The 25,879-nt window shown below is 42.0% G+C and overlaps 5 protein-coding genes and 1 long non-coding RNA gene across 14 annotated transcripts; 4 read left to right on the top strand and 2 right to left on the bottom strand.

Moving 5' to 3' along the window:
• The first annotated feature begins 2,140 nt into the window (after positions 1-2,140).
• Positions 2,141-6,126, top strand: rack1 (receptor for activated C kinase 1). The gene is made up of 8 exons (XM_020108897.2): positions 2,141-2,439; positions 3,180-3,351; positions 4,234-4,381; positions 4,685-4,780; positions 4,976-5,086; positions 5,320-5,460; positions 5,691-5,801; positions 6,017-6,126. Exons 1-8 carry the CDS (start codon positions 2,331-2,333, stop codon positions 6,080-6,082), a joined length of 954 nt encoding a protein of 317 aa, XP_019964456.1. The 5' UTR covers positions 2,141-2,330; the 3' UTR covers positions 6,083-6,126.
• LOC138411527 (uncharacterized) lies at positions 4,650-5,043 on the bottom strand. The gene is made up of 2 exons (XR_011244151.1): positions 4,910-5,043; positions 4,650-4,839 (listed from the first exon to the last, which is right to left on the bottom strand). It is a non-coding gene; the product is annotated as an uncharacterized lncRNA (long non-coding RNA).
• Positions 6,127-6,525: 399 nt separating the features above from the next.
• Positions 6,526-8,378, top strand: nme5 (NME/NM23 family member 5). Its single transcript, XM_020110924.2, has 5 exons — positions 6,526-6,787; positions 7,165-7,370; positions 7,813-7,913; positions 7,998-8,116; positions 8,210-8,378. Exons 1-5 carry the CDS (start codon positions 6,662-6,664, stop codon positions 8,288-8,290), a joined length of 633 nt encoding a protein of 210 aa, XP_019966483.2. The 5' UTR covers positions 6,526-6,661; the 3' UTR covers positions 8,291-8,378.
• A 913-nt stretch (positions 8,379-9,291) lies between these two features.
• hnrnpaba (heterogeneous nuclear ribonucleoprotein A/Ba) lies at positions 9,292-13,014 on the top strand. 3 transcript variants are annotated; one of them, XM_020108436.2, is made up of 9 exons: positions 9,292-9,448; positions 9,947-10,177; positions 10,589-10,757; positions 10,855-11,013; positions 11,102-11,230; positions 11,321-11,411; positions 11,543-11,689; positions 11,790-11,875; positions 12,314-13,014. In XM_020108436.2, the coding sequence occupies exons 2-8, from the start codon at positions 9,963-9,965 to the stop codon at positions 11,858-11,860; spliced, it is 981 nt and encodes a 326-aa protein (XP_019963995.1). In that variant the 5' UTR covers positions 9,292-9,448; positions 9,947-9,962; the 3' UTR covers positions 11,861-11,875; positions 12,314-13,014. The 3 variants fall into 3 exon arrangements, with proteins under 3 accessions (XP_019963995.1, XP_019964152.1, XP_019964073.1); XM_020108593.2 differs by having other exon boundaries at positions 9,411-9,499; XM_020108514.2 differs by having other exon boundaries at positions 9,448-9,834.
• A 352-nt stretch (positions 13,015-13,366) lies between these two features.
• phykpl (5-phosphohydroxy-L-lysine phospho-lyase) lies at positions 13,367-19,581 on the bottom strand. Of its 6 annotated transcripts, none has more exons than XR_011244149.1 (14): positions 18,785-19,137; positions 18,569-18,687; positions 18,315-18,474; positions 17,672-17,746; positions 17,499-17,586; positions 17,290-17,406; positions 16,820-16,902; positions 16,500-16,725; positions 15,809-15,963; positions 14,799-14,909; positions 14,325-14,414; positions 14,082-14,215; positions 13,927-13,971; positions 13,367-13,584 (listed from the first exon to the last, which is right to left on the bottom strand). XR_011244149.1 is itself a non-coding variant. In XM_069532104.1 (14 exons), the coding sequence occupies exons 2-13, from the start codon at positions 18,841-18,843 to the stop codon at positions 13,928-13,930; spliced, it is 1,350 nt and encodes a 449-aa protein (XP_069388205.1). In that variant the 5' UTR covers positions 18,844-18,857; positions 19,530-19,581; the 3' UTR covers positions 13,367-13,584; position 13,927. The 6 variants fall into 6 exon arrangements, 4 of the variants coding, with proteins under 4 accessions (XP_069388205.1, XP_019961364.1, XP_019961286.1 ...); XR_011244150.1 differs by having other exon boundaries at positions 13,367-13,581; XM_069532104.1 differs by lacking the exon at positions 14,799-14,909 and adding an exon at positions 19,530-19,581 and having other exon boundaries at positions 18,785-18,857.
• LOC109642574 (protein FAM53C-like) lies at positions 19,464-25,702 on the top strand. Of its 2 annotated transcripts, none has more exons than XM_020107528.2 (5): positions 19,464-19,597; positions 21,427-21,678; positions 21,766-21,826; positions 21,908-22,734; positions 24,290-25,702. In XM_020107528.2, exons 2-5 carry the CDS (start codon positions 21,595-21,597, stop codon positions 24,482-24,484), a joined length of 1,167 nt encoding a protein of 388 aa, XP_019963087.2. In that variant the 5' UTR covers positions 19,464-19,597; positions 21,427-21,594; the 3' UTR covers positions 24,485-25,702. The 2 variants fall into 2 exon arrangements, with proteins under 2 accessions (XP_019963087.2, XP_019963003.2); XM_020107444.2 differs by having other exon boundaries at positions 24,227-25,702.
• Positions 25,703-25,879: the final 177 nt, after the last annotated feature.

The raw sequence follows: 25,879 nt of genomic DNA, 5'->3' as shown, positions 1-25,879 counted from the left end.
GTGAATAGGATTAAACATATCAGTACAGAAATTCCCAAGTTAATGATTCAAGTCAAGACTATTTTCCCCTGAACTATTATTATTATTGCTGATTAGCTTGTTTGGTGAATTTCAGAGAAATCTATAGATGCAAACAGACAGACTCAAAATTGACCAGTACATGAAGTACATTATTTTGCCTGTAGTGTCCTGCCTTGAACAGTAACTGCATCATTTTAATGGTAGGCTCTTCATCTAATAACTGTTCATTTTACTAGATTGTTGTCCGCTGATAGATCTTTATCAATACATGATACAGTCAGCTCTCCCTCAAATGTGAGAGGAGGGAATTGTAGGTACACTGAATCTAAGTCCTTGTCCCCATCAGTAAGTAGTAAGTATACATTTTGAATGTGTGCCCAATGCTTATTGCAAGATTGAGAGAGAGAGGTGAGCAGAGGAGTCAGTGTGTGCATGCGTGTGTGTTTGTATCAGATGCTTGGTGCCTATAGTCAATTCCCATGTACAGTAGTATTCATTCTTTGTGACAGTCTTTATTTTTGTGTAATGCAATAAGTGTACCACACCATCCAGCAATGTCTCCTACAACGTCTCTGCCATGAGTGAGGAAGAGTGATGGACAGCGCTGCTGCAAAGTGTTAATTCAGAATCAGCTTTATTGCCAAGTAGGTTAACACGTACATGGAATTTGCTGTGGTGTGTTTGTGCAATATAAATATATAAATAGGAAAAATGAAATAGAAAATACTATCGGCAAATAAAAAATATACAATAAGCGGAAGGTATTGTGGAAAATGTACAGTAATCCACAGTTAAACATAACTTACACCTCCAGTGTTGACATATCTGTGTTATCCATTAGGCTAAATAAGTGTGCTCTTAATTTGACCGTTTATATCAATCATTTAACCCAAATTGTTTGCATGTCCTCTATTGTTACTCTATTGTTTGTCAGACTAAACAACAGGTTACACAACCAGTTGCAGTTGATCCATGTGGTGAAGAACAATGGAGCACAGCACACAATATTTACATCTGCATAATTGTGTGTCCAATTTAATTCCAATTGTTAGTTTTAGCAAATTACCTTATATTTGTAGTTTTATCACTGACCACCATGGAAGTGTTATGAATCTATTCAATTCAATTCAATTTTATTTGTATAGCACCAAATACAATTCTAGAATCTAAATGTCCTGCATCTTAACTTTTGTTCATTTGGAAGGTTTCTAATCTGAAAATTAAAATGATGTGTTGCGTATTCTATTTTATTTTATATCCCCAGTTTTCAGGAAATACTTCTATAATCTATTTTAATCTTTATTAATCCTGACAGAGATTACAACAATATCAGTGTACAAATCAAGTCAAGTCAACTTTATTATCAATAATGCCATATGTGCAGGACATACAGAGAACTGAAATTGCGTTTCCCTCTTATCCCCGGTGCAAACAGCATTAAACATGAAATATAAAATATAAACTGTAAGTAAATCTAGACAATATAAAGAGTATAAATATGGCGGGATGAGCAGAATTAACGGTATAAATATAAACAGAATTATCAGTGGAATATAAATATAAATATGGCAATATGGCAGTATTAACAGAATTACAGTATAAATATAAATATGTCAGATGAGTATAACGATAAAATTGCCAATAAGTAAAAAAATACGGAAGCCGAGAACGGCCATCGATTTTTTATTTTTATTATCTCGTTATCACGGGAAAACGGGTGGAATCAAATGTATGTATGTATGACCCTTTAGGGCTTCCGTACAGTTTGTTGTCATTGTTTTTGATTCATTTACTTTAGATTCGTTTTATACAGTCATACAAGTCATATGGTTTTTTTCTTATTTTCTAGATTTTGCTGTTTGACAAATGTGTTTTCTTGGTGTCTTGGAATGTTGTGATTATTTTTCGGTTCTAGGTAATGGTGTAAATGAGGTCTGAACCCCAATGTAGTTCAAATAGATGTTGAATGAATGAAAATAAAGAGGATATAGAATAACTTATACAATGAAAACGCTTCTCTCAGGTGGACTATATAATCTAATCTAATACCAAACCTCAGCACAGAGTGTTAGAGAGCAGTACATTCATTCAGACGTGGACATCCTGTAGAACATCTGTAGTCCCGGCTGAAAGAATCAAGTCCACATGTCCCAGAGTGCTCCGCGGCACGTTCACCTCCTCATAGCTTTTGCATCCGGGTTTGAACTTCCTTTTCCTCTGTGCCCAGATGCGATGAGGACCTAAGTATTTTCGGACCTCTGAAAAATCCGAATCCATCCTCGTCAAAGGCACCGCCGAACCTCGCCAAAATGACCGAGCAGATGACAGTGAGAGGGACCCTGAAGGGGCACAGCGGATGGGTCACCCAGATCGCCACGACGCCCCAGTATCCCGACATGATTCTGTCGGCGTCCCGAGGTGAGGCGTCCTCCCCGCCGGCTCCGCCAACATGGCTCCCATAGCACTAGAGCTAGCCGGTTGGCTGCAATAACGTAAGACGAACAACTTTACCAAAGTACGTGGAACATGTCGTGTATACTAATTAAGCCACTAAGTCACGTCGTGTGGTCGTTTGCGGGTTTTATATCGAGACCGTGAGCGCCCACCGGAGAGAAAGATACCGGTTAGCCGTGCTAGCTAGTAGCAGCAGGCGTCATCTGCTGTTCGGCTGTAGATACTCACTTCTGTACTGTGTAGTAGACTACAGTGGTGTGACCACAGGTATAACATTCCACACGACTGCGATTCAAAGTACCACGTCGCGTTGAAGTATAACTGGCAATGTAACAAGTTTAACTTAAAATGTATCTGCAAGTACAATTCATAAGTGCAAATAAAAGTATATTTAAACAAGTGAGAGAAATGTACCATTAGATACCAGTGTACCTGGCAACACAACAAGATATACTATATAGAGAATATAGCTAAGATATGATACATGTACCTTAGCTGGTGTAACAGGTGTACACATGTATAACCACACATATCACATACACAGTAGTAAGGTACATCCAGAAATGTGTGGATGTAGAAATAACCTCTTTTTGATATATTGTCTGTTTCCTGTTAGACAATTTTCCGTGAACATTCACTTGCCCACTAAATATCTGCTTTTAATTGAGCCTATTTGACTTGTGGGATGTTTTCCTGTTTTTCAGACAAGTCTATCATCATGTGGAAGCTGACCCGTGATGAAACCAACTATGGCATCCCCCAGCGCTCCTTGAAGGGCCACTCTCACTTCGTGAGCGATGTTGTCATCTCCTCAGATGGACAGTTCGCCCTGTCCGGCGCCTGGGACAGTACCCTCCGCCTGTGGGATCTCACCACGTAAGTGCCTGGATCGGACATGTCTTCAGTTACGCGTTTGTTGTGTGACAGACTTTTTTTTAATGATACACATCAATGACTACATTTCTCTGGTCATGTTTTGGCACCTGAATGAGGGCAAACACATCCTAGACGGTGGTGACACAATCAATGCCCTCAGCCACAACCATTAATGGCATCAACATGTGCATAAAAGACTTAACCTTGAGTACGTCATGACCACTATGTGAAGCATTGAAACTAAAGTGTAAAGGGCAGTGATGAAACTCAAATACCATCTGTATTCTATGATGATAAAGAGGCTGTTTCTGAGCTCTAACAAAGAACCATTTGTTTGTTTGATCTTTTGCTATAATTGAATAGTAGGATCTACTTCATTTCAAGTAGGATCCACACAGGTCGACAGAAAACCCATATCGATACTGTTGTTTCAGATCTAAGACAAACTCCCTCCTAGTTTGTGGCCAGTGACATAGTTTGACAACCAAAAAGATGTATAGATGGACTCAATCAATGATGCATCAATGATTGTATTTCTCTTGAAATGTTTCGTGTCAATCTTAGTTAAGCAGTTTAAAATGATACCACCAGATTAACAGACCTGTCACAACCCTGTCACATGAAGCTTTTTAAATTAAAATTATCTGAGGATTCAGACTAATTGGAGTTGAGATCAGGTTGTTCTAATTCATCTGATGATACTCTTACATTAAACCTGCTTTCACTCAGTTACCACTTTCTTATGGTCACAAGTACTAGGCAGAATAAAGCCTTAATATCTTACTTGCTGGTAAGAAATAATTAATGTGCATCTATAAACACAGAAAATTAGTATAAGATGACTTGTCTTAACTCTTGAATGTGTTTGTGATGTTTCCCCAGTGGCGTCACCACTCGCCAGTTTGTTGGACACACAAAGGATGTTTTGAGTGTCGCCTTCTCTGCTGATAACCGCCAGATTGTGTCTGGATCCCGGGACAAGACCATCAAGCTATGGAACACTCTCGGAGTCTGCAAATACACCATCCAGGTGAGCTGTGTTATTGTCTCATGGGATCAGTCTTTCTGACGGTGAAAATAGAGTTTAATGGTTTTAAATGCAACACTATGACAGTGATTGAACAACAGCTTGATGTCTTAAGAGAAGGAGCTGCAGGTCTTCAGTAGACCTGCTCATTTTCATGACTTACCAGCCAACAAAAAATATTAAATGTACGTTTTTCAACTTAGCTTACCCCGATCAAAAATGCTGATGATTTAATTTGAAACAGGAATCGTTAGTGTGGAATTTAAAAAAAAAAAAAATGCTTCATTGTACCTCTTCAATTTGCAGGATGAGGGCCACTCTGAGTGGGCGTCCTGTGTGCGCTTCTCCCCCAACAGCAGCAACCCCATCATTGTCTCCTGTGGCTGGGACAAGCTGGTCAAGGTAACATTTTAATTTTTAACTCCCTTAAGCTTTTACTTAGTTCTTGTACCTGTGACCGACTATAAAAAGAAGGCGAATGAGACTTGATCCTAAATTTGCACAATGATGTGAAAAGCTGGCATGTATTACCTGATTCGACATGTCTGAAACCAAATATGGTGGTTTAAATGCAAATTTTGTGTCCTTTGCTCTAAGGTGTGGAACCTGGCCAACTGCAAGCTGAAGACCAACCACATTGGCCACACTGGTTTCCTGAACACAGTGACTGTCTCTCCTGATGGCTCCCTGTGTGCATCTGGTGGAAAGGTATGATATAAACTTTATATTATTGTAGAAGTACCTGTTTGAATAGTGTTGCTAAAGAATCTTGAAGTGCTGATAGATTTCTAAACATTTTAGTGTAGGTGCTTCTGATTAGTGATGTTTATGCCTCTAAAGCCCAGCTGTGAGCTCTCTGGCATTATGTAAATATCCTAGATAATAGCTGTACGTTTTGCTTAGACATTTTATTAAAGGATACCTTTTGTCTCTTTGTCCAGGACGGCCAGGCCATGCTGTGGGACCTGAATGAGGGAAAGCACCTGTACACCCTGGATAGTGGTGACATGATCAGTGCCCTCTGCTTCAGCCCCAACCGTTACTGGCTGTGTGCCGCCACTGGCCCAAGCATCAAGATCTGGGTAAAATACTTAATCCTGAATATTTTATGACCAGTATGTAAAGAATAGAAGCAATGGTGTTAAGGGCGGTGATGAAACTTCAAAACCAACTGTATTCTTTGATGATAAAGAGGCTGTTTCTGAGCTCTGTTGTGGACCAATATGTTTGTTTTTGATGCATTAGTTTCTGAGATTGACCCATAGCTGCAGTTGTGTTATTGATCGCCCCTGTTGTTTTCCTTCTCTTGTAGGATTTGGAGGGCAAGATCATTGTGGATGAGCTCAGACAGGAAGTGATCAGCACAAACAGCAAGGCTGAACCCCCACAGTGTACTTCCCTGGCATGGTCTGCTGATGGACAGGTACAACACACCTTTCAGTATTTATGTCTTGCAATTCTACAAATGTGTGTTACCCCCAGTGATTATACCCATTCACTTAAAATTCTGATGTAAACTGGTGACAGTCCTGCAAATATGAGGGGAAACGAGAAATGCACTTTAAAAGCTAACAAACTTTGAAAAAGAGAAGTAATTGAGTCTTCTGTGTTAATGTCCGTTCCTCTGTTTCTTTTCAGACCCTGTTTGCTGGCTACACTGACAACCTGATCAGAGTGTGGCAAGTCACAATTGGAACTCGATAAGATGTATAAGTTGAAGTCAGTTTGAATAAAAGACTTGTTTGAAATGAACGTGTGCTCTCTTGGTTTCAACTCTAACTGTATGATATCAGTGATTTATATCACGGGAATTTCAAAGAATATGTGCTCCTACGGGTTTATTAAAGATTGGATATGTTGAAGAAGCTAATTTGGACATGAAAACTTTTGGTAGCTTTTGTCTAATCTATTTTTCCTCTCTGGAAAATGTACTGTTTTATTCATAAACAAAATGTGTAATAGTCTTACACCCTAAAATCTGAGGTGAGGGTATCTAAGAACTCGGGAGGTAAAGTGAAGTCGCTAAAAAATAAGGTGAAGTTGTGTGAGGCCAGAGAATCAAGTTGAACACATGAAATGGATTGTCCTGCATGGCTTGCCGTAGAGGGTAGTGGTATCTTAGCAACAGGAACATAGACATTAGGTGTTTAGCACATGAAAGGAAATTGGGGACATAGACATTAGGACCACAGGCAGTTTAAAGTCTTTGGTCCTTCACCACCTGTTCCCCACTGTAGTTGTATAACTTTACCTTTACCCTTATCTTGAACTTAATTGTTAAAGATGGAGCCTGACTCATATCATCGCATTTACGTGGAGAGAACCCTGGCTCTCATTAAACCAGACGCCATCCACAGAAGTGAGGAGATTGAAGACGTTATCCTCAAAGCGGGATTCGCTGTGTTGCAGGTTGGTTTGTCTTTAACATTTGTGCCGGACCTTATTACATGGTGGTACGTCTGTAGCTACAGTTTCAGATGCTCTTGCGTGAACGGGTCAGCGGCTTCTCAAAATGTACGTGAAGTCTCACTGACGGGTAGTTGAGCAGATAAACACTTAAATCGTTGCATAGTTTGTCCGCCAGGGAGCGCTGACAGCACATATACTGGTCACACTTCAAAAATACAAGCACCCTAAAATTAAAATAAATTGATTAGGAGCAGTACTTTCTTATGAAGCATCATTCTCCACTGCGTTTACCCCTCGAGGAGGTTTGAATTTCTAGATTTATTCTAATGCACAAAATTTGATTCTGTGAAATGTTCAATATCTCATGTCTAATGCAGAACCGGAAGCTGCAGCTAAGTCCAGAGCAATGCAGTGACTTCTACGCAGACCAGTATGGAAAGTACTTCTTTCCCAACTTGACGGCCTTCATGAGCTCTGGCCCCATCATCGCCCTGACCCTGGCCCGCAGCAATGCTATTGCACACTGGAAGTCCCTCATGGGGCCTGTCAACAGCACCAAGGCTCGGGAAACTCACCCAGAATGGTCAGTTTGTTAACTTATAAGGTGTCGATTCAGACTTTTGTTCTGTTGTCGGGCCTTTTATGCATAAAATGTACCACGATGAACCACATGCTGAATAAATGAACAAGCAAAGTTGATCCATCTAAACAGCAGTAAATGTTTGCTCAGAAACAAAGGCTGCGACAACAAAAATAGGCCGTCACTATACTTCGGGGAATTAGACACTATTATTTCAACTATCAAGACAAGTTCAGTACTTACATTATATGACTATCTCAGCAAATATTGTAGTGACACAACACTTGAATACTCCTGTGACGGAACATAGTTAACCATGTCTTATTAATGTTATTATTTTTTGATTTGGTATAATTGTGGTCCTTTAAGTTGAAAGGTAACAGTTTGTGCTCATGACAACTTAAGCAGAGGTGTGCATATAAATGTGGGTTTTTTCCCCCTCCAGCCTTAGAGCAAAGTATGGCACTACTGACCTGAAGAACGCGCTCCACGGCAGTGAGTCATTTGATGCAGCTGAGAGGGAGATCAAATTCATGTTTCCAAACTGTAAGTAAAACACACAACACACAAACTGTTGCTAATATGGAAATGTGGTATTGAGCCCACATGATTTTGTTTTTCTCTCTGCAGCTGTTATTGAGCCCCTTCCTTCAAGAGAAGAAACTGAAGAATACCTGAGCAAGCATGTGAACCCAACTCTGGTTCGAGGGCTCACTGAGCTCTGCAAGCACAAGCCTCTCAACCCCTGTGTAAGTTTTTAGTGTACAGTATTTTTGAGGTATACAGATGGATAGATTTATTCATTAGCCATTTATTATTGTTGATATCATTGTTTACAATAGGTTTGGCTAGCTCACTGGCTGATGAAAAACTGTCCCAACATGCCTCAAATCGTTGTGGAAGAGGCAGAAGACAAGAAGTAAGAAAGGAATACATAACATCTGAATGGGTACATTCTAACAAATGTCTTCAGTCCTTCGATAAAAAAATAAAATATATTTTCAACACAAATAAACTGTTAAGTTTGTTTTCTATGGAAAAAATATAACAGGGGTGTGACTTGACTCATAATGAGATTTCAGATTCAGCAGATTTACATAAATGGTTCTACTTCTTTCAATAAATTACAGAACTCAAATTGTCACTTTGTCAACCAGAGTGTAGGTGTTTTGTGTGTTTTCGTGGTTTGTGTGTTTGTACTATCCTGGCTACAAATAAATTTCCCTGAAAGACACAATAAAGACACTTGTGAATATATTGTAATGGTATATAGTATATCTATTTCTATTCTTTCTACATTCCCCCCTGTGTTACTGTGTCAATAGTGAATTTCCTCTTTGGAGGATCAATAAAAGTACTTCTTATTATATCCTAATTACAGTAACAATACATTGCAGCACAACACAGCCAAATGTGATTCATTACTTCTTGAATCAGCAACTCTTTGATACACTCAATTAAAGTACATACTAACAAACCAAATAGCGTTTAGTGTGGACCTGTACTACATAATGTACTTCTTTTCATTATTATATGGTTTGTGTTTCTTTGTTCAACCCTTGTTCAGTATGTTTTATAAATCTATACTTTAGTTACAGGATAACATATACATAAAGGGCAATCAGAATTTATCAATATTGTCCAAATATGATAATAATCTACATTTCGGACATCTTCCATACCACGACCGTGATCTCTCCACACATGAGTGGACTGTACTTGTGTTGAGTGTTGCTGCAGATTCGTCAGATCCAGAGCGGCCTGAGATCCGAGTCAGTCAAACGCAGAGAGAAACATTATTCGACGCAACAGCGGCGGACGAATCATTTGGATCCGAGGCAGAAAATGTGCTGCGAGTCGCTTCCTGTGTGAGGAGGGGCGTGAACAGCTCCTGCGTAAAAAAAAAAAAGAAAGCAGCGCGCGCAATTGGCCGCCGCCGTGAGCGACAGCCGCGATCATCCAATCAGACGCCGCCTCCGCAGAAAAGTGTTTTTTTTTTCTGCCGGTTCTAGAAAACCAACCACGAGTTGTCGTCGAGTGGGAGAATCCATCTTGAAGAGAGCTCTCCGGTTGTGTGACCAGTAAGCTGCTTTCCCTTCTTCTTTAGCCTCGGTTTGTTTCACTGTGTTGTCGTAAGTACCCGCGCGGCCGCGGCCCTTTGCTCTATCGTTGTTCATGGCGCCGGTACGTTAGATGTGTGTAAACAGCACAAGTAGCGGCCCTGGAGTGCGGCTGCTCGGCCTCTGCATTACGTAACCGCGATTTTGAGTTGCACAGTGTGGGTTCGGTTTATCAGTGTGGTACACACGCTGGGCGTTTTTCTAACCTGTGTCTCCAGTAGAAATGTATTTAGGATGATGGGGGGGCCACCATGTTGAGTTTGTAGACGGGTACTCCGGTGCCATTTGCCGGCACGCAGATGAGGCAATCTGTGGATACATGGAGCGCGATTGTGCCGGTCAAAATGGTGGGAAATGCATGCATTGGCACCATGTAAATGGCGAAGCATGGACGGCCCGACTGGTTATGTAACCACCGGGATTTTAGATAACCGGGCGCGTTTTGTCTTTGTCCTCCAGGTTTAATAGTTCAAACATGTCTGAGACGGAGCAGCAGTACATGGAAACATCGGAAAACGGCCACGAAGTCGACGATGATTTCAACGGAGCCGGCCTCGGCGAGGAGGGGAACGACGACAGCGCCGTGAATGAGTGCGAGGAGGCTGCGGGGCCCGACGCGGACGGGGACTCGCAGAACGGCGGCAACGAGGGCGGACAGATCGACGCCAGTAAGGGCGAGGAGGATGCCGGGTGAGTGCTGAACGCCATGACGCGAACCTATCATGTATCCGACGATCGTTAAGCGCAGTCGTGGTGTGCCATGTTTCTTTGTTCAGCCGGCCTTTGTTGGCGCCATGTGCAGAGTGGAGGGGGGATGGGCGCGTGAGGAAGAAATCTAATGTATTGGCTAATGGGGAAATGTGCACATTGCCCGTACAGCAATTTTCATCGTATTTCATTAATGTTGTAAATTAGCCACAAGCTACTGTAATTGTTGCATACCTTCCCACGTCATGGGGTCAACAGATGTTCTGGAACAGTGTGTACATTTACACCCCCTCCGGCCAGCAACCACCCCACCCCCCACAGCCATATATAAAGTTGGAGGATCGGTGCTGCCAGTTACACTAAATGTGTCCCCTTCCTTATTTGTGTGTTTAGGAAAATGTTTGTTGGTGGTCTCAGCTGGGACACGAGCAAGAAGGATCTTAAAGATTACTTCTCCAAGTTTGGTGAAGTGACGGACTGCACCATAAAGATGGACCAGCAGACAGGCCGGTCAAGAGGCTTCGGCTTCATTCTCTTCAAAGATTCAGTCAGTGTAGATAAGGTGAGAAACAAAGCGATTTGAGTCGGCGCTTAATGATTGCTGGTGTATACAGGATGGGCAGTTTTCAATGCGCTCTTGTCTTGTTTTCTCCTTTAAGGTCCTGGAACAGAAGGAGCACAGGTTAGATGGCCGACAGATTGACCCGAAGAAAGCAATGGCCATGAAGAAGGACCCGATCAAGAAAATCTTTGTGGGAGGCCTCAACCCTGATACTTCAAAGGAAGTCATCCAGGAGTACTTTGGAACCTTTGGAGAGGTAAGAAATTCACTGTTAGTCTGTGAATCATGTATCTGAACAGGTTTCATGATATCAGCCCCTTTACATTGTTTGTTTTCTTGTTTAGATTGAGACCATTGAGCTTCCCCAAGATCCAAAGACAGACAAGAGGAGGGGATTCGTGTTCATCACATACAAGGAAGAGGCTCCCCTCAAAGTTATGGAGAAGAAATACCATAATGTTGGTGGAAGCAAGGTAAAAAAATGACACACATTTTGCACACTGATGAAATTTAATTAAAATATACTCTTTCAAAAAGCTCCTCTTGCTTTTTTGTTGTTCCAGTGCGAAGTTAAAGTAGCCCAGCCCAAAGAGGTGTACCAGCAGCAGCAGTACGGTTCTCGTGGATATGGTGGACGTGGCAGGCCCCGTGGAGGTAAGTGCCTATATGTACATACCACCAAAGACTTCTTACTCACCCACATTCAGTGGTAGAATCACATTTGTGTGAATTAGTTTTCTGGTATTCTTTAGAGTTGTGACAATGGCTTCATCTGTCATTTCTAGGCCAGGGCCACAACTGGAATCAAGGCTACAATAACTACTGGAACCAGGGATACAACCAGAACTATGGTTATGGACAGCAAGGCTACGGATATGGCGGCTATGACTACTCTGCTGGTTATTACGGCTATGGGGGTGGCTACGATTACAGTAAGCGATAAGTGCCCCCAGGGAACGAAAAAGAAACTTTATTTTCTTGGTCCTCCTTGTTGTACAGAAGAACTCAGTCCCTTTTTCTCTTGTCCTCCAGACCAGGGCAATACAAGCTATGGGAAAACTCCAAGACGTGGAGGCCACCAGAGTAGCTACAAGCCATACTGATCACACGTAGTGCAGGTATGCATTTTTGCATCATCCGTGGTAGTATGAGAACATAGATGTAACCATTGGTGCCTTTTTGATCCCAAAGATCTCCATCTACTCTAAATCCATTCGAGCATTGTGGTGGGGTTAGGGTAGGCCGTGTTGTGGGGTCTGTGATCATTAAAGATGGATTCATTCCACCTGTCAGCCATCTTAAGATGCATCTCTACAAACACTACTTGATCACTAAGGGTTGAGTTGGTGGTGGTTGAGAAACAGAAATAAGGACCGTTTCACCTTTTCCACATGGTGCTTCATGTAATAGTTAGCGGTCGTGTCCCCTCCCCCCCCCAAGTGTGTGTTCATTCACTGACTTGTCAAACTCATTCATGCACCTGTCTGTCTTTGTGTAACAGCATGCCATATTTGGTTTATTCTCAGTAACGTTAAGCACCATGTTTTTCTCTTAAGGTCTAAAGTAAATAAGAAAAAGAGATCCATGGTCTGACCACAGCGAACATGGGCTCTGGCTTTTCCTTTGGAGTTGGCAGAAATTTGGACTCATGCTCCATTTGTACAGATCAAGTGAGGAACTGGGGAAGCAAATGTCACTTTTCCACTTTTTATTTTATATTGTTTTGTGTCCATTTACATTTCCAGTGATGGAAGTGTTATTTTTACTGTACTTTTTGGTACCCTTTTGAATCTAATGTATTGTATGGTTGTATTTTTACATGTCTACTGGATTTACAGATGAGCAGGAGCAAGAGCTTTTAAAGCTCACAAATAAAACAATTTTGCTTTTTTTTTTTTTTTTGGTGTTTCTAGATCTTTAGTTACTTTCTCCCGTGCTGAGTGTCTGATGCGAGTTGCATGGCTTCATATGTGGGGTGAGGTAAAATAAGGGATTTAAACTAATCAAAGGGTTCATTGTCAAGTGAATGTTTGCAGATGGCATAGTAGACGAAGACAACCAGCATCTTTTTTTTCTTTTTTTTTTGGCTTTTAAGGAGATTCTTCCCCCATCATGTCTGCAATTTTAAGTGGCTTTACTAGTGTTATTCAACTGAACGCAAGCCTGTTAATGTAAGAGGGTATTCCCTCTCTCACTGGAAACTCATTCCTCTAGTGTCTTGGGCAAATTGGTAGAAATAAACTTTTGGTTTCTATTACACTCGGATCTTTTTGTTATTATTTGTAAAGTTAATGTTAAATGTTTTGTACTGTTTTAAATGGCTTGCTTGTTTTGTCTTGAGTAATGTTAATGACACTGCGGATGCCTCTTTGAGAAGCTGTGGGAGAGGGCGTCACTACCTGCAGGATAACTGGCTGAGTTTTAATACCCACCCCACTAGATGAGAAACTGCGATACTTGAGCATTTTTGTGAATGTGTCCAGGAGTTAAAGATAGTGGTCTGGTAAGTGATTATATCAACCATATTGTGTATTGAGAACATGTTGCTGATCAGTCAAATAAGCTGGGACTATTTTTAAATATGACTGGGTAAAAGAATATAGAGAAAGTAGAGGAAAATTAAATTATTTATTGATCTCTTGAAAAAAGAGAATGAAGTTCATTAGTGTCAAGTTAGAATCTTATATATGAAATATCTCCCAGGTGGTGTTGATGTGTCACATCTAGCCTCATTTTAAAGATGACTACCTCCAGTTGGCTGGGTTTTGTGAAATGACCTGTCCTCATTCAACCAATGTCCAAACCATAAATCGGCATCGAAGACCTGCTGGAGAAAAAGAATTCAATTTAATATTGTAGAGCAGTTCTTCAGTATTAAAATTTATCACCTGTCTCTTTTATATTGCAAGATTGAACCTTTTGATATAAAAAAAAAATGCTGTAAGAAGATTGTTGCATCTGAAGACTTCAGTGATATGTTTAAAGAACAAAGTGATCTAGTCCCTACAATGGTCTGTGAGTGTGAGGCAGCAACATGTTCTGTGAAGTGACTGAACTTGTTTGATCTACTGGAATCCCAAACATTCATATCTCTACCTCTGAACTTTATGAATGTGACCATCTGACGATGTCTGATGCAATTAAAAGTTTTTCTACAGGTTTAACAAACCTTAGATGTCTTCCTTTTCCAGTTTAAGGTCGTTGGCCTTGATGTCTGTGAGAACAAGCACATTTCATGGGTTATTCTGCACATGTTTGACTGCTAATGAGTTAAGAAGATAAAATGCGTAGAATCTGTTGAATGGTGGTGTTTGTGTAAGTAACCTGTGAGGATGCGGTCAATGCATCGCACCACCAGCTCTGCATCCTCCATACAGAAGCACATCGGGGGTTTGAACTTAACCACATTCTCCCAGGGGCCATCTGTACTAACACAGATCTGATCCTCTTCCTTCAACCTACAACACATGATAGAGACCGTGTATAAATGAGACACATAGGATGTATTCCTTGTTCCTAGAAGGTTAAATCTGCAACATGAAATCAAGTATTGTGATGAACAGATACCTCTTAACCACCAGCGCTGCTGTTTGTGTGGCAGGAGTCTTCTGCTCTCTGTCAGTGACCAGCTCCAGTCCCACAAACAGCCCCACACCTCTGTTACAACATAAGCATCATTTTTCATTAGACTCAATTTGGTCAGTTGGAGGTTTTAATGTTTAACCTCAGCCAAGGATCCCATATTACATAGAAAATATTCTGTGGACCCCTCATATATGTATATGTCCAATGGAATAACTTGTAGCTTTTTTAAACACTTCTACATAGTTATGTGACATGACAACACAAGAGAACTCTACTAAAGCAATAGGAAACATGTATTAAAAATATTCCCACTGTCTCAACACATTATACTAGCGTCACATTTTAGTGGGTTAATCTGGAAACAGTGACCCCCAATCAGGAACCACTTTACCATAGTAGTGAAAGGAGATAAATACACATGCACATGGCCATGGGAAATATCAAGAATCCAAACACCGTAATTTTTATTGTGTTGCAGCCTTAGGCTGATTTGCTTATCCTTCTCATCAATTGAAACTCGAAATCCCATAATTCCAAAGCAAAAAACAGGTCCTTGAGTGAGTCCACCTGTGGATCAATTAAGTGATTTGACATGATTAGTAAAGGTACAGGAATTTTTAATTTTCAGTGGCAGGGTTGAGTAAATCATTGTCATGATTTTCATCTGATAAGTGGGACTTGCACTGTTAATGTTATTCCCAATATCTATGCCCTACTTGTAGGACTGATGCACACACACTACAAAAAACAAATCAGTTACATGGCTCAACCTTCAGAGGCTCTATGTATCCACATGTGTTTTCAGGGGTGCACTTTTGTTTTCCTTCACAAAAGGAAATTATGTTTTCCCTCCTGAGCTTTTTGCAACCAAGATTACAAAAAACGTCTTGCTTACAGGGGGGCATTCTGGTTTAAGTTGAGTTAATGTCTAATGTTAGCTGACCTAAATGTCCATGTATCCTAGATATTTAGTGTATGCTACATGTTAGCTTCTTCAGAATATCTTAGATCTTAAAAATCAGATTTAGTGATTCACTATGTAGGATACATTCAGTTTTCTTTGCAATGCTGGCATTGGAAGTTTTGACATTTTCATGGTTCTCAGGTATGATTCATGGACCATTATCAAAATCTATGTGCAATTTGGTGCATCATGCTGTGTATCTTTTTATTTATGTGCACATGCATAATTTTCTATTTGTGGAGCACATTTCCACATTTTCTTAGTAGCTATTTCAAAGCCCCCCTGCATGAAAAATTAGCACTTATCACTATTAGTCACTATCGATATTATAATCTCTTCCCCCTCATAAAATGCCACAAAAACACTACCTGTTCCCACTGGATGTCTAATCAGTCAAGATACTGTTAGTGGGAACTTCGAGGAGGACAAATCCAAGGGACTGTAAGTGAAAGCATTAGACTGATGTTAAAGAGCCAGGGGGCACTAGAAACATCATCCTTACCTGACATCACCAATTATTTGATGTCGGGTTTGCAGCTTTGTGAGCAGCTCTGTTAGGTGTGCTCCCACTCTCATGGCATTTCCTCTAAGGTCCTCCTCCTCTATCACATCAAGGACTGCCAGGCCAATAGCACACGACACTGGGTTACCTCCAAACTGCATTAAGTTAGACAGAAACCTCTTATCTCATGCAGATGTATTCATATTTTCTGTTGAAACTGAATCAAGTGAATATTTCACATTTGAGGGGGAAAAATATAACTTTGCCTTACTACTTTGAAATCATTAATATTAATAATCATCATGCAACCGGCATCAAAATAGAAAATTCAGAAGAGCAGGTCATGTGGTGTTATCATGTGAAGGTGAAATATTTTCCTCAGTGATAAAGACCACAAATACATCAAATAGATCAACCGATAGATATATTTTATATCATATCGTTTGAGAATAATTCTGTAATTCAGTGCCAATGGTAACAAATCCTGAGGTGAGTGAGGTATAATATCTTTCTGGTGCTTGTTGGTTAAAAGGTCTGAGATGAGCGGATACTGTCAATGTGGCCAAGTCAAATGCATTGCCATAAAAATACAGACACCTGTAATACAAAAAGGAACCGCAAGTACATGGGTAACTTTACTGTAGAGTTTTACCTACGTTCAATGTGGCCAATGAGTTCACTGCATAGTTACCGTATTGAAGTACTCCACTCCGTTGGCTGTGAAAGCTCCAGCTATCTCTACAGTGGTTGCCACACATGCCAATGGATGCCCATTTCCCATCGGTTTCCCCATCGTCACAATATCAGGACAGAAGCCCTCTCCCTGCAGCTGGAAAGCCCAGAAGTGACTCCCCACACGTCCAAAACCTGTCTGGACTTCATCTGCCACAAACACTCCACCGGCTGAACGCACGTATCTGCGGAGCGTACGAGGGAGGCATAGCTCGTCACCATTATTGTACATGTGGCTAAAAAAGATGAGAACTTCAAAATAAGTTTGCTTCCTCTTACTCTGCAACTTTAGCTGAGTATCCTTGGGGCAAGATGATTTGTCCTCCAACACTTGGCAGTGATTCAGCAAAGAAGGCACAGATCTATGGGAAAATGTAGCAAATAACGAATGTTTACATAAAGAATGCATTCAATACAGCCTTTTCTAAATGTCTTTGTATAATGTGTTCTAAATTAGAGTCTGGTCAATGTGAATATTTGGGAGCCGTTAACTTTTCTAAAAAACAGCTTTAAGAATCCACCCTATCACAAAGACATGTAATTGAGGCTTGTTTCACAATCAATACATACAACTTTATTATAATAACTATGAATAAAAAGAACAACTCAAATTAAGAAAATCAATATATTCTCTACATAAAATAGAAACATAAACACAGATACCTGCCAACATCGGCCAATAAATCAGTCTGGCTCTGTTTTGAATTACTTTTGTCATTCAGTCTCTATGGAAATGTGTTAAATTGTACCTTACGGCCTTTCCTGTGCACGTCCTCTATTAGGTCTTTCACTGTATCAGCGTAAGCTTGGCCTGGGCTGGGGTGATTCTCCCTGTATTTGCCTCTGTAGGTGTCTGGTAACGGTGCCTACATGCAGATAAAAACAAATGTTCTCAGATTGGCAGCAGTTCACTCTTGGTCATCAGTTTGTGTAATGCTGCTCATATAAATGTACACACCACATGAACCCATTCTTTCTGTCCTGCCAGTTTCCGGAACTTGTAAGGGCTAATGTCGATGAGGGACATGAGATGCCCATGGTATGCACTGGTGTAGAAGAAGAGGTCATTGCAATACATAAGCAAGTGCATTGTCAGAGGGTGAGTCTGTTACATTAGAACACAGTACTTACTGGTCGAGCACGATGACGTCCTTGTGTTGGGTGTACTGCTGTGCCAGGCGAAGGGCGAGATCATTGGCTTCTGATCTGTTGGAAAAGTAGATGTAAAAAGCAATGGGTGTGGGCTTCAGGTTTTTTAGGAACATAGGACAAGTACATGATCACAAGACACCCTCGTCTAAGGCAGGCCCAGCAAAGGCTGATCAGACCTGGGTCAGACCTGGGTCCCTAACATCTTGGGACCCAGAAAGAGGTGGCAGGAGTGTGGGTCCCTTAAACCACTGGTGCTCGTGGAAGGGAATAAGTGTCCAAAAATTAGAGGAACACTTATGTCCAAAAATTATGGCATTAAGAATCAAGGTCCAGGCACTGTAAAAGGCCTTTATTTCACTGGGCTTGACGCATTAAAATACACCAACGTGTATCGGCTTATGCCCTTATCAGGTTGTACTGACACACAAAGACACAGTCACACAGTGTATTTCACTGCTTCAAGCCCATTGAAATAAAGGCCTTTTACAGTGCCTGGACCTTGATTCCTAATGCCATAATTTTTTTATCTTGGCATCCAGTTGGGATCTTTCCTCCTGATCCAGAGCCACTGGCTGCGTACTATCTTGTAGGATCTTGGGTCAAATTAAGACACATGACTTACCCAGAGTTAACAAAGTAGAAGACACACAGTTTCTCAGGCAGAGTGGCAGCCAGGCGGTCTGCATACATGACTATGTTGTCATGCAGGAATCTGGAGTTTGTGTTCAGGAGCTCCATCTGTGCAGCTGCAGCCTTTGTAACACTGGGGTGACAGTGGCCAACTATTGTGGGGGGGGGGGGGGGGGGGGTAAATCACACAAGTTAGTCAGTGGAGGAAACTTTCTCATGAATCAGAAAGCATGCACAGTGTTTTACCATGATGCACGTTACTGATGCAGTCCAGGAAGCGCTTGTCATTTTCATCGAACAGATACTGTCCTCTTGCTCGGACTATTTTCACTGGGTCGTCTGAGTAGAAGAGTCTGCACGACTGTCTGTCATGAGGTGGACGAATACGTGTCAGTGTCACATGTGCAGTCAACATGTAAATCTGCAAACAGCGTGAAAAATCTCTGTGTCACTTCAACGTACCCGATCAATCTCTTCCTCAGGGCGAGGGTTTCTTCTTTCTTGAGTTTGTGGAGCGCCATGACTCACAGAGCCGCTGCAGTAAGAAATGGTAAGGACTTACTCGTAGCTCCCTCTCGGGCTTTCTGAAACGATGTGTTTATTACCTCAGAATTCCGACGGACGTTTACAGAAATACAAATAATCTACCTCTGTTTTACTGAATCGATAAACAATGAAACAGTTTTTCCTGAACGGACTGGTCAGATGTCGCAGAGACAACAGGTGGACTCGGATTACAATGGAGAGAACTTTATCTGTGTCATTTATTGGATTGTTTTCATGAATCGCTTTGCGGGCTCTTCCTGACACCCAACGCGCATGCGCCAAGAAGAGACCTCGGTTGACTTTTACTTGCACCACGCTCCATTTTTTGTTCTCGTGGCAATGCTATGGTAGAGTTAGCATTAGCATTAGATTTATTAAGTATGAACATATCAGAAAAAACATCCCGCTGACGTTTGATCCGTTTTGATTTCATGCTGTCACTTTATTCAGAAGAGTCTAACTGTGGGACCGATAGCGGGGCTGCAACGTGCAAAACAACATAAAACAGACATTGCTAAACAAAATGTTCCGGTTGAAAAAAAAAGTACGAACGCTATATTAGAAATGTAGGTGCCAAGCAAGTATTGTCGCCTTTCCTCCACTTGGCTAAAATATTGAAATAAACCCCTCTGTAGTGGTATCGTCCAAAGGCTATAAATACCCCGCTGGCCTGCTCCCTGGCTGCTCCGCTGAGTGCAGCTACGGTTGCTAAGGAACCACTGAAAGCAGGTAATGCACCAGGACAGCTGCAGCATGCTAGCGTGCAGAGAGGCTGCGTAACCGAGCTAAAGCTACAGCTGACTCACACATACATGATCGATCCAGCCTCTACGTGCTCTGTCGCCCCTTTACGTGTTTTAGCCGATCGACCGGTGGCCTCAGCCGGCTGCAGTGACAAGCTATTCCCTGCTAGCAAACAGACCGAGTGCTCCTACAGTTGGTTAAGGCACTTGTTATCAGCTAGCTAACACAACCGGCTAATAACTCGGTGCTCCGCTGGCTGCATCGTGTCGCTGAGCTAGCTTACTTTATATGTCCACCAGTCAAAGTCGCTATCCGATTTAGCTACTAAATCTAGCCTCATGTTTAATAGTCTCGCATGGCCAATGACAAACAGTTGTCCTGCAGCTAGCGTTGGGAGTAATGCTATAGATTTAATTTGCTAACAGGCGTCGTGGGCTTTAGTTTTGAATGAGAGTAACAAACTTGCTTGTTGGTTTGCACTCCAGATATCCTTAGGTTAAGTCAGAACAACTTTACTAGCCTAGCACATGAGCCTTAATCGGTATTGTTTTGTGCTATGTGCTGTTGTGTTTTGAGGATCATGAGTTTGTATTGATCTGGTTAAGTTTCTGGTTGAACAGTGTTTTTTAAAGTTTGCAATGATTTGATGGTTGACAGCACTGCTCTTGTCTGTCTGTGAGGAGGGGACAGCTTCTCTTTCACCAGGGACCGCTGCCACATGATGAGGTTCAGCCTGTGGCCCCTGGCCCGGTGAAGTAGCTTGTCTTGTGGCATGTGGAATTAGGCTAACAGTGTAGCACCGTGTTCGCCACAAGGAGGAAGGCCCGGAAAGCCACATCTGACTGCCAACACCGTCGAGATTCAGATTGAGACGCGTAGTTTGAAGTTGATGCTGTTTTTGTGTTGATATCCACTTTGTCAGCATTCAATACAGGTTTGAGTTGAGTTCCTCCGCACATGTGAAGAGTTACAAAGACTAAAAGGTCATGTCACATGTTATTACATCAGATTTTTGATTAACGTTTGTCCTTGTGGTTTACTTTCAATTGGATTCCTGGGTTTTCTTCCAGGTTAATCCTCAGATGTCTATAGATTCACTAACTGTTAGATGTTAACATGTTAAAGGAACGTGTGTTTATGAAATGCACATGCAGGCTGTATGGTGGTCCTGCTCCACACCATTTTGGCTTTTCCTTGGTAACCTAAGCCCTTGAGACCTGCTCACTGTTCTTTTGTCCCTCTTGCAAAGATACTATGGCATGCTTCCAACCTCTATCCCCATTCATTTTTCACACACACTTCCCCCATCTTTTCCCCTTTCGTCTCTCCCTCCCCCTTCCATTCTCTTCCAGCTCACAACTCTTGTCATTTGTTTTTATTGGACCCAACTCACTTTGATTGCCATGGTATTGCCCCAAAGGTTTTCACTTGCTCCATACTCAGCATTTACTTTTAAATAACCCCAGTATGTTTGTAGTCCCAGTAAGAAATGCCCATGTGCTTGATGGAATTTTAAGTGTTTCTTTGTTCTGCGTCTCCTCACATCCATGTGTTCTCTCTGCCTTTTGTGAACATGAACTTCTGCCTCTGCCTTTTTATGTGAGAATGAGGTGGGTCTCAGTTATATGTGGCCACTCTGATCCTTTTTCTGTGGGCTTTTCCACACAGCAGTAACAACATGTGGCTGGAAAGTCCCCATTAGCACATTTTACACTTGAATCTGAGGTTGTGTGCATCTGTCTGGCAAATGTTTAGGCTTCTTTTCACTTAAATACTTTATGTGCAATGTCTGTGTCCCTTATTTGTCTCTTTAGGTGGAATAACAATGACGGTGGCATAGTGAGCAAAGCGGGTCAGTCTGGCTGGTTGAGGTGTGGAGGGGACACCACAAAACCACGCCAGGTTTCTGACAAATACAATTTCCACTGCCCTCAATAAACCTCTGCATCATCCATGTCTATACCTGGATAATAGCTTCAACTATGGTGACACTTATCACAGAGCAGCTCCGTAAGCAGAGTCTGGAAGAGCCTTATCAAAAGGCTTTCTCATTCAATGTGAATGTGGTGAGTTGGACAGAAAAATAAATCTTGTCCCCTTTATTAAAATACTGTGCTTCATTGACCGCCTGTTTTCTCATGTTTCTCTTTCAGTCATTACCTGCAGTGGGCTCCAGTCCCACTGTCTCGTGGAGCACTGGTCGATCAAGACAAGGCAAGTTTATTCATTTAAGTCCAGCATTTGCAACCTATCTGTTTGGAAATCTGTCTCATGTCAGTCTTTTTGCCCTTTCAGAAACCCGCTCAACAACACACCCATCATCCAAAGCCAACTTTCTAGATGAATCCTGTGGACTTGACTCCATATGGCTTCCATCACACTCTGGAGAGCATCACCAGAGAATGGAGGTTTCTTCCTTCACAGAAAAGGCTTTACAAAACTCACCACCGCCACCACCTCCAAAACGCCACTGTCGGTCCCTCTCTGTTCCAGAGGACCTGTTTCGGTGCCGCTCCACCTGGCATCCTAGTGCATCCAAGGTTTGGACCCCAGTCAAACGTGGCTGCCCAAGTGGAGGAGCATCTAGTTCTGGCTCTGGAGCCAGCTCTTTGCTACTTTGTGGTCCCAGTTCCTCTTCCTCTGTACACTCATCTTCTAGCCCTACCTTCTTTAGCTTAGCACTCTCCTCTGACTCCCCACTGCCATGGAGCTTCCCATGGGACCCCTGTGACACTCTGAAAGGAGCCTGCTCTGCCTCCTTTGCTACTCCATCCTCCTGCTCCTCTTCACCGGCCCCCCGGATTTCCCACTCAATGCTGCGGCGCCGCTTCTCCCTCTCCCCTGTGCACATTCAGGACGCCTCTGTTGCACTCCTGCCGCCCCAGCCCTCCCCAGCCTCTGCTCTAACATATGGCTGTTCAGGCATAGAGCACCCAGCCCTGTCTCCATCTCCCACTTCAGCCTGCAGTACACCATCCTCCTGTAGGCGTGACCTGCATCCAGCGCTGCCACGGTGCCACTCACAGCCCTGTGACATGCGCAAACCACGCTTAAAGAGGCGCCATGATGCAGATGTTCTCCCCTACCCCAGGCCAGGCCTTAACTTTAGCAAGATGACACAGGTGAGACATCGCAATCGGTTGTCATGGTAGGTAGTTTCTATCAGTTCTTGTTACAGGCAGAGTTGCTGCTATCAGACACGCACTGGATTCTGCAGTTCCTCTGTATTTTCTCCAGATGTGGTGAGTGTGTGAATGCAAATGTCAGAGTGAAACTCTTCAGATTCTACAGAAAGTCTGTTGAAATGTCGATGTGTGAACACAGCTGGGGATCCCCCCTAGATTCACTTGAGAGCGTGTGGGGGGTGCAAGAAAAACTCCCAATGAGTTGTGCATATGTGAAAGGAAGGCTCTCGGTAAACTCTGAAGCCAATTCTACAGACTTTACCCAGAGGTCATATCTGAAAACGGCTTAAAGGAGAAGTTGTTTTTTTTTCAACCTGGTCCTTATTTCCAGCATATGGTATGTAGATCTACTCACCCATAAAGGTTTGGAGTAACTTGGAGTCCTTCGGACGCTTTTAGATCCACACGCGATCAGCGTATATCCATACAAGGCAAGTGATTGGGGCATCCACAATACAGCGTCTAAATAACGCATTATCTGCCACCAAACTCTTTATTTACTATGAATCGCCAGCACTAGTCCCCTGTGAGTCCAAGTTGCTTTGTTTACATCCCGGGCTTTCACTAGGGTGACGTCACCGAGGTGCGCAGCCGCAGCACAGCTTACGATCAGCTGTGTTTGTTTACACAGAGTTTGCTGCTGCTAGTTTTGCGCAACATGGCAGATTCACCCGGTTTGTTGATTAAACAGGAAGACAACTCGCTCTCGGTTCGCTAAGCTAACCCTAGTTCAGAGGCTGCTCGTTAGCCTGCTGAAGTTAGCTAGCCTTTAACCGGGTAAATACGCCTGAGCACCAGGACACAGCTGCTTTAAAAAAAAATATTGTACTGTAAAGCACCTGATAAGTATTCTGCCATGTTGCGCAAAACTAGCAGCAGCAAACTCTGTGTAAACAAACACAGCTGATCGTAAGCTGTGCTGCAGCTGCGCGCCTCTGTGACGTCACCCCAGTGAAAGCCCGGGATGTAAACAAAGCAATTTGGACTCACAGGGGACTAGTGCTGGCGATTCATAGTAAATAAAGAGTTTGGCGGCAGATAATGCGTTATTTAGAGGCTGTATTGTGGATGCCCCAATCACTTGCCTTGTATGGATAAACGCCGATCGTGTGTGGATCTAAAAGCGTCCGAAGGACTCCAAGTTACTCCAAACATGTATGGGTGAGTAGGTCTACATAACATATGCTGGAAATAAGGACCAGGTTGAAAAAAAACAAACTTCTCCTTTAACTAATCCACAGGACTTGGTTAATTCTTTTTCTGGCTGCACCTTATCTCCCACAACTCTGGCTCAGCACAGTTAAACTATGCCATTATCTCTTCCTATTTCAGAGTGTTGGAATCATTACTGAGATCTCTATCTATATAAAATTAAGTTTATTGGTAGAATTGTCACATGATACTCATGATGCTTCTTTCTCCTATGTAGATTGGTAATCGTGAGAGCCTTGCATGTGCTACAGATGGCTGTGTAATTCCAGTGTCTTCCCAGGCAGAGCAGTGCTCAGCCTTCTCCCCTGCAGAGTTCCTGGGTCGAGGCAGCATCGGACCACTAAGTGAAAGTGAAGAAGATGAGGAGGAGGAAGAAGAGGATAAAAGAAAAAGGACTTTAATAGATGGAGGACAAACGATTGTTTTTGAGAGGGACTGCACAGAACTGGATTTGAACCTTATAGAAGAAAACTGACCACTTGTTGGTTCTCCTAGTGTAATTAGAGCCTCCATAACCATGTTAAGCACACCAGTAGGCTTTGCGTGCTCTTTGGGCAGAATCCTTGGGAACGTGCTGACCTCATAAGGCTTTCATCCAGAGTTTGAACCAAGCAATTAGCGTCATTTAATATCCAATTACAATGTAATGATTGTAACACTTGGAACTAATTCACTGTTAAACATTTCACATAAGTGTCAGTGCCTGCCTTTTCAACACTCCATAGGGAAATGTGCATGAACAAATAAGTGAGTTTTCATGCTTACAGGCTTTTGGCTAATATTTCATATTGATACAAGTCTTAAATTAGCATTAACTGTTGGTAAGCATCTTGATATCCTTACATATCCTTATCGAAGAACATATTGCGTTAAGCACAACATTCTTGGGCCAGATTAGTTGGGATTGTTTTTGAGCATTGCTCAGTCAGCAGATGCTTCTTAAGTGTGCGGGTCTCTGAAATTGGACATAAAGTAAAGCAGAACCTAATGCTACCGTGTGTAGCTAAAAATAAAATGCAACTAGGCCAAATATAGGAATTATGTCCATATACAAATGCTCTCTGGTAGGTTGAACAGGATATATTCCAAGATTTTGCTGCAGTCCCTTAAATCTGTCATAGACCCTGGAAACAAAATCTGCTTTTACTGCTGTTCTGTCATTGATTTGTCCTTTTGAAGCAACTCTACATCATCAAAGGGAAGGTTTTCTTCTGATAGGAGAAAGGATGCCTCTCTTTGTTTTTCCTATATACATTATGAGTTTGTTTGGACATTAGCACAATGTCAGCAGTCATACTGATGATACTGTAAACTGAACATTGCCTTAAGCTTAAAACAAGAGTTCTTGGGGCTCTGGTCTTCTCTTTCACAACGAGACATTTTTGCAAACTCCATTTGCGCTAATTCAGATATTTTTGAACTGGTGGTACATGCACTATAATCGCTTTTTGAAAAACTGGATTGATGCTGCAGCTGGACTTAAATAGGGCACAATGAAATGTACTGTACAGTGGTTAGAGTGAGAACACATGTCGAGCTACTTCTGAGTGAATGTGACAAAGGTGGGAGTGATGCAAATGACTTGGTGGCCTTTCAGAAATGATCTTTCTTGTGTTTTCAGATGGAAATATTACTGTTGCACAATTTATGTACAAATAAACTTTAATAGAGAATGATATTTTTTTCCCAAAAATTGTGTCGTCCTTCATTTATTATAGCAAATAATGTGAAACTAGTGAAATGAAAATGCAAAGCAGGACTCAATGGGATTGTTATATTCTTGTATGACCTCTAGTGGCTGAGTCCAGTCCTGCACTGAGTTAAATTAGATAATATTCAATCCGTTCTAATTTGAAGTTCAACTATTTAT

Source organism: Paralichthys olivaceus, chromosome 9, assembly GCF_024713975.1.
Source record: "Paralichthys olivaceus isolate ysfri-2021 chromosome 9, ASM2471397v2, whole genome shotgun sequence".
NCBI classification, from domain to species: domain Eukaryota; kingdom Metazoa; phylum Chordata; class Actinopteri; order Pleuronectiformes; family Paralichthyidae; genus Paralichthys; species Paralichthys olivaceus.
The sequence above is the reverse complement of the archived record's forward strand: the minus strand, read 5'-3'. Positions and strand labels throughout refer to the sequence as shown.

What these genes read in the sequence shown, in the direction of transcription:
- rack1 (XM_020108897.2), top strand. Translation starts at nt 2,331, where the DNA reads ATGACCGAGCAGATGACAGTGAGAGGGACCCTGAAGGGGCACAGCGGA. An exon ending in TCTGCAAATACACCATCCAG is followed by an intron (nt 4,382 to 4,684) that starts GTGAGCTGTGTT and finishes TTCAATTTGCAG; the next exon opens with GATGAGGGCCACTCTGAGTG. An exon ending in GCTGGGACAAGCTGGTCAAG is followed by an intron (nt 4,781 to 4,975) that starts GTAACATTTTAA and finishes CTTTGCTCTAAG; the next exon opens with GTGTGGAACCTGGCCAACTG.
- nme5 (XM_020110924.2), top strand. Translation starts at nt 6,662, where the DNA reads ATGGAGCCTGACTCATATCATCGCATTTACGTGGAGAGAACCCTGGCT. An exon ending in CGGGATTCGCTGTGTTGCAG is followed by an intron (nt 6,788 to 7,164) that starts GTTGGTTTGTCT and finishes TGTCTAATGCAG; the next exon opens with AACCGGAAGCTGCAGCTAAG. An exon ending in CAAATTCATGTTTCCAAACT is followed by an intron (nt 7,914 to 7,997) that starts GTAAGTAAAACA and finishes TTCTCTCTGCAG; the next exon opens with CTGTTATTGAGCCCCTTCCT.
- hnrnpaba (XM_020108436.2), top strand. Translation starts at nt 9,963, where the DNA reads ATGTCTGAGACGGAGCAGCAGTACATGGAAACATCGGAAAACGGCCAC. An exon ending in ATTCAGTCAGTGTAGATAAG is followed by an intron (nt 10,758 to 10,854) that starts GTGAGAAACAAA and finishes TTCTCCTTTAAG; the next exon opens with GTCCTGGAACAGAAGGAGCA. An exon ending in ACTTTGGAACCTTTGGAGAG is followed by an intron (nt 11,014 to 11,101) that starts GTAAGAAATTCA and finishes TTTCTTGTTTAG; the next exon opens with ATTGAGACCATTGAGCTTCC.
- phykpl (XM_069532104.1), bottom strand. Translation starts at nt 18,843, where the DNA reads ATGGCGCTCCACAAACTCAAGAAAGAAGAAACCCTCGCCCTGAGGAAG. An exon ending in CATCAGTAACGTGCATCATG is followed by an intron (nt 18,475 to 18,568) that starts GTAAAACACTGT and finishes CCCCCACAATAG; the next exon opens with TTGGCCACTGTCACCCCAGT. An exon ending in GCAGCGCTGGTGGTTAAGAG is followed by an intron (nt 14,216 to 14,324) that starts GTATCTGTTCAT and finishes CATGTGTTGTAG; the next exon opens with GTTGAAGGAAGAGGATCAGA.
- LOC109642574 (XM_020107444.2), top strand. Translation starts at nt 21,595, where the DNA reads ATGGTGACACTTATCACAGAGCAGCTCCGTAAGCAGAGTCTGGAAGAG. An exon ending in TCTCATTCAATGTGAATGTG is followed by an intron (nt 21,679 to 21,765) that starts GTGAGTTGGACA and finishes TTTCTCTTTCAG; the next exon opens with TCATTACCTGCAGTGGGCTC. An exon ending in ACTTTAGCAAGATGACACAG is followed by an intron (nt 22,735 to 24,226) that starts GTGAGACATCGC and finishes TCTCCTATGTAG; the next exon opens with ATTGGTAATCGTGAGAGCCT.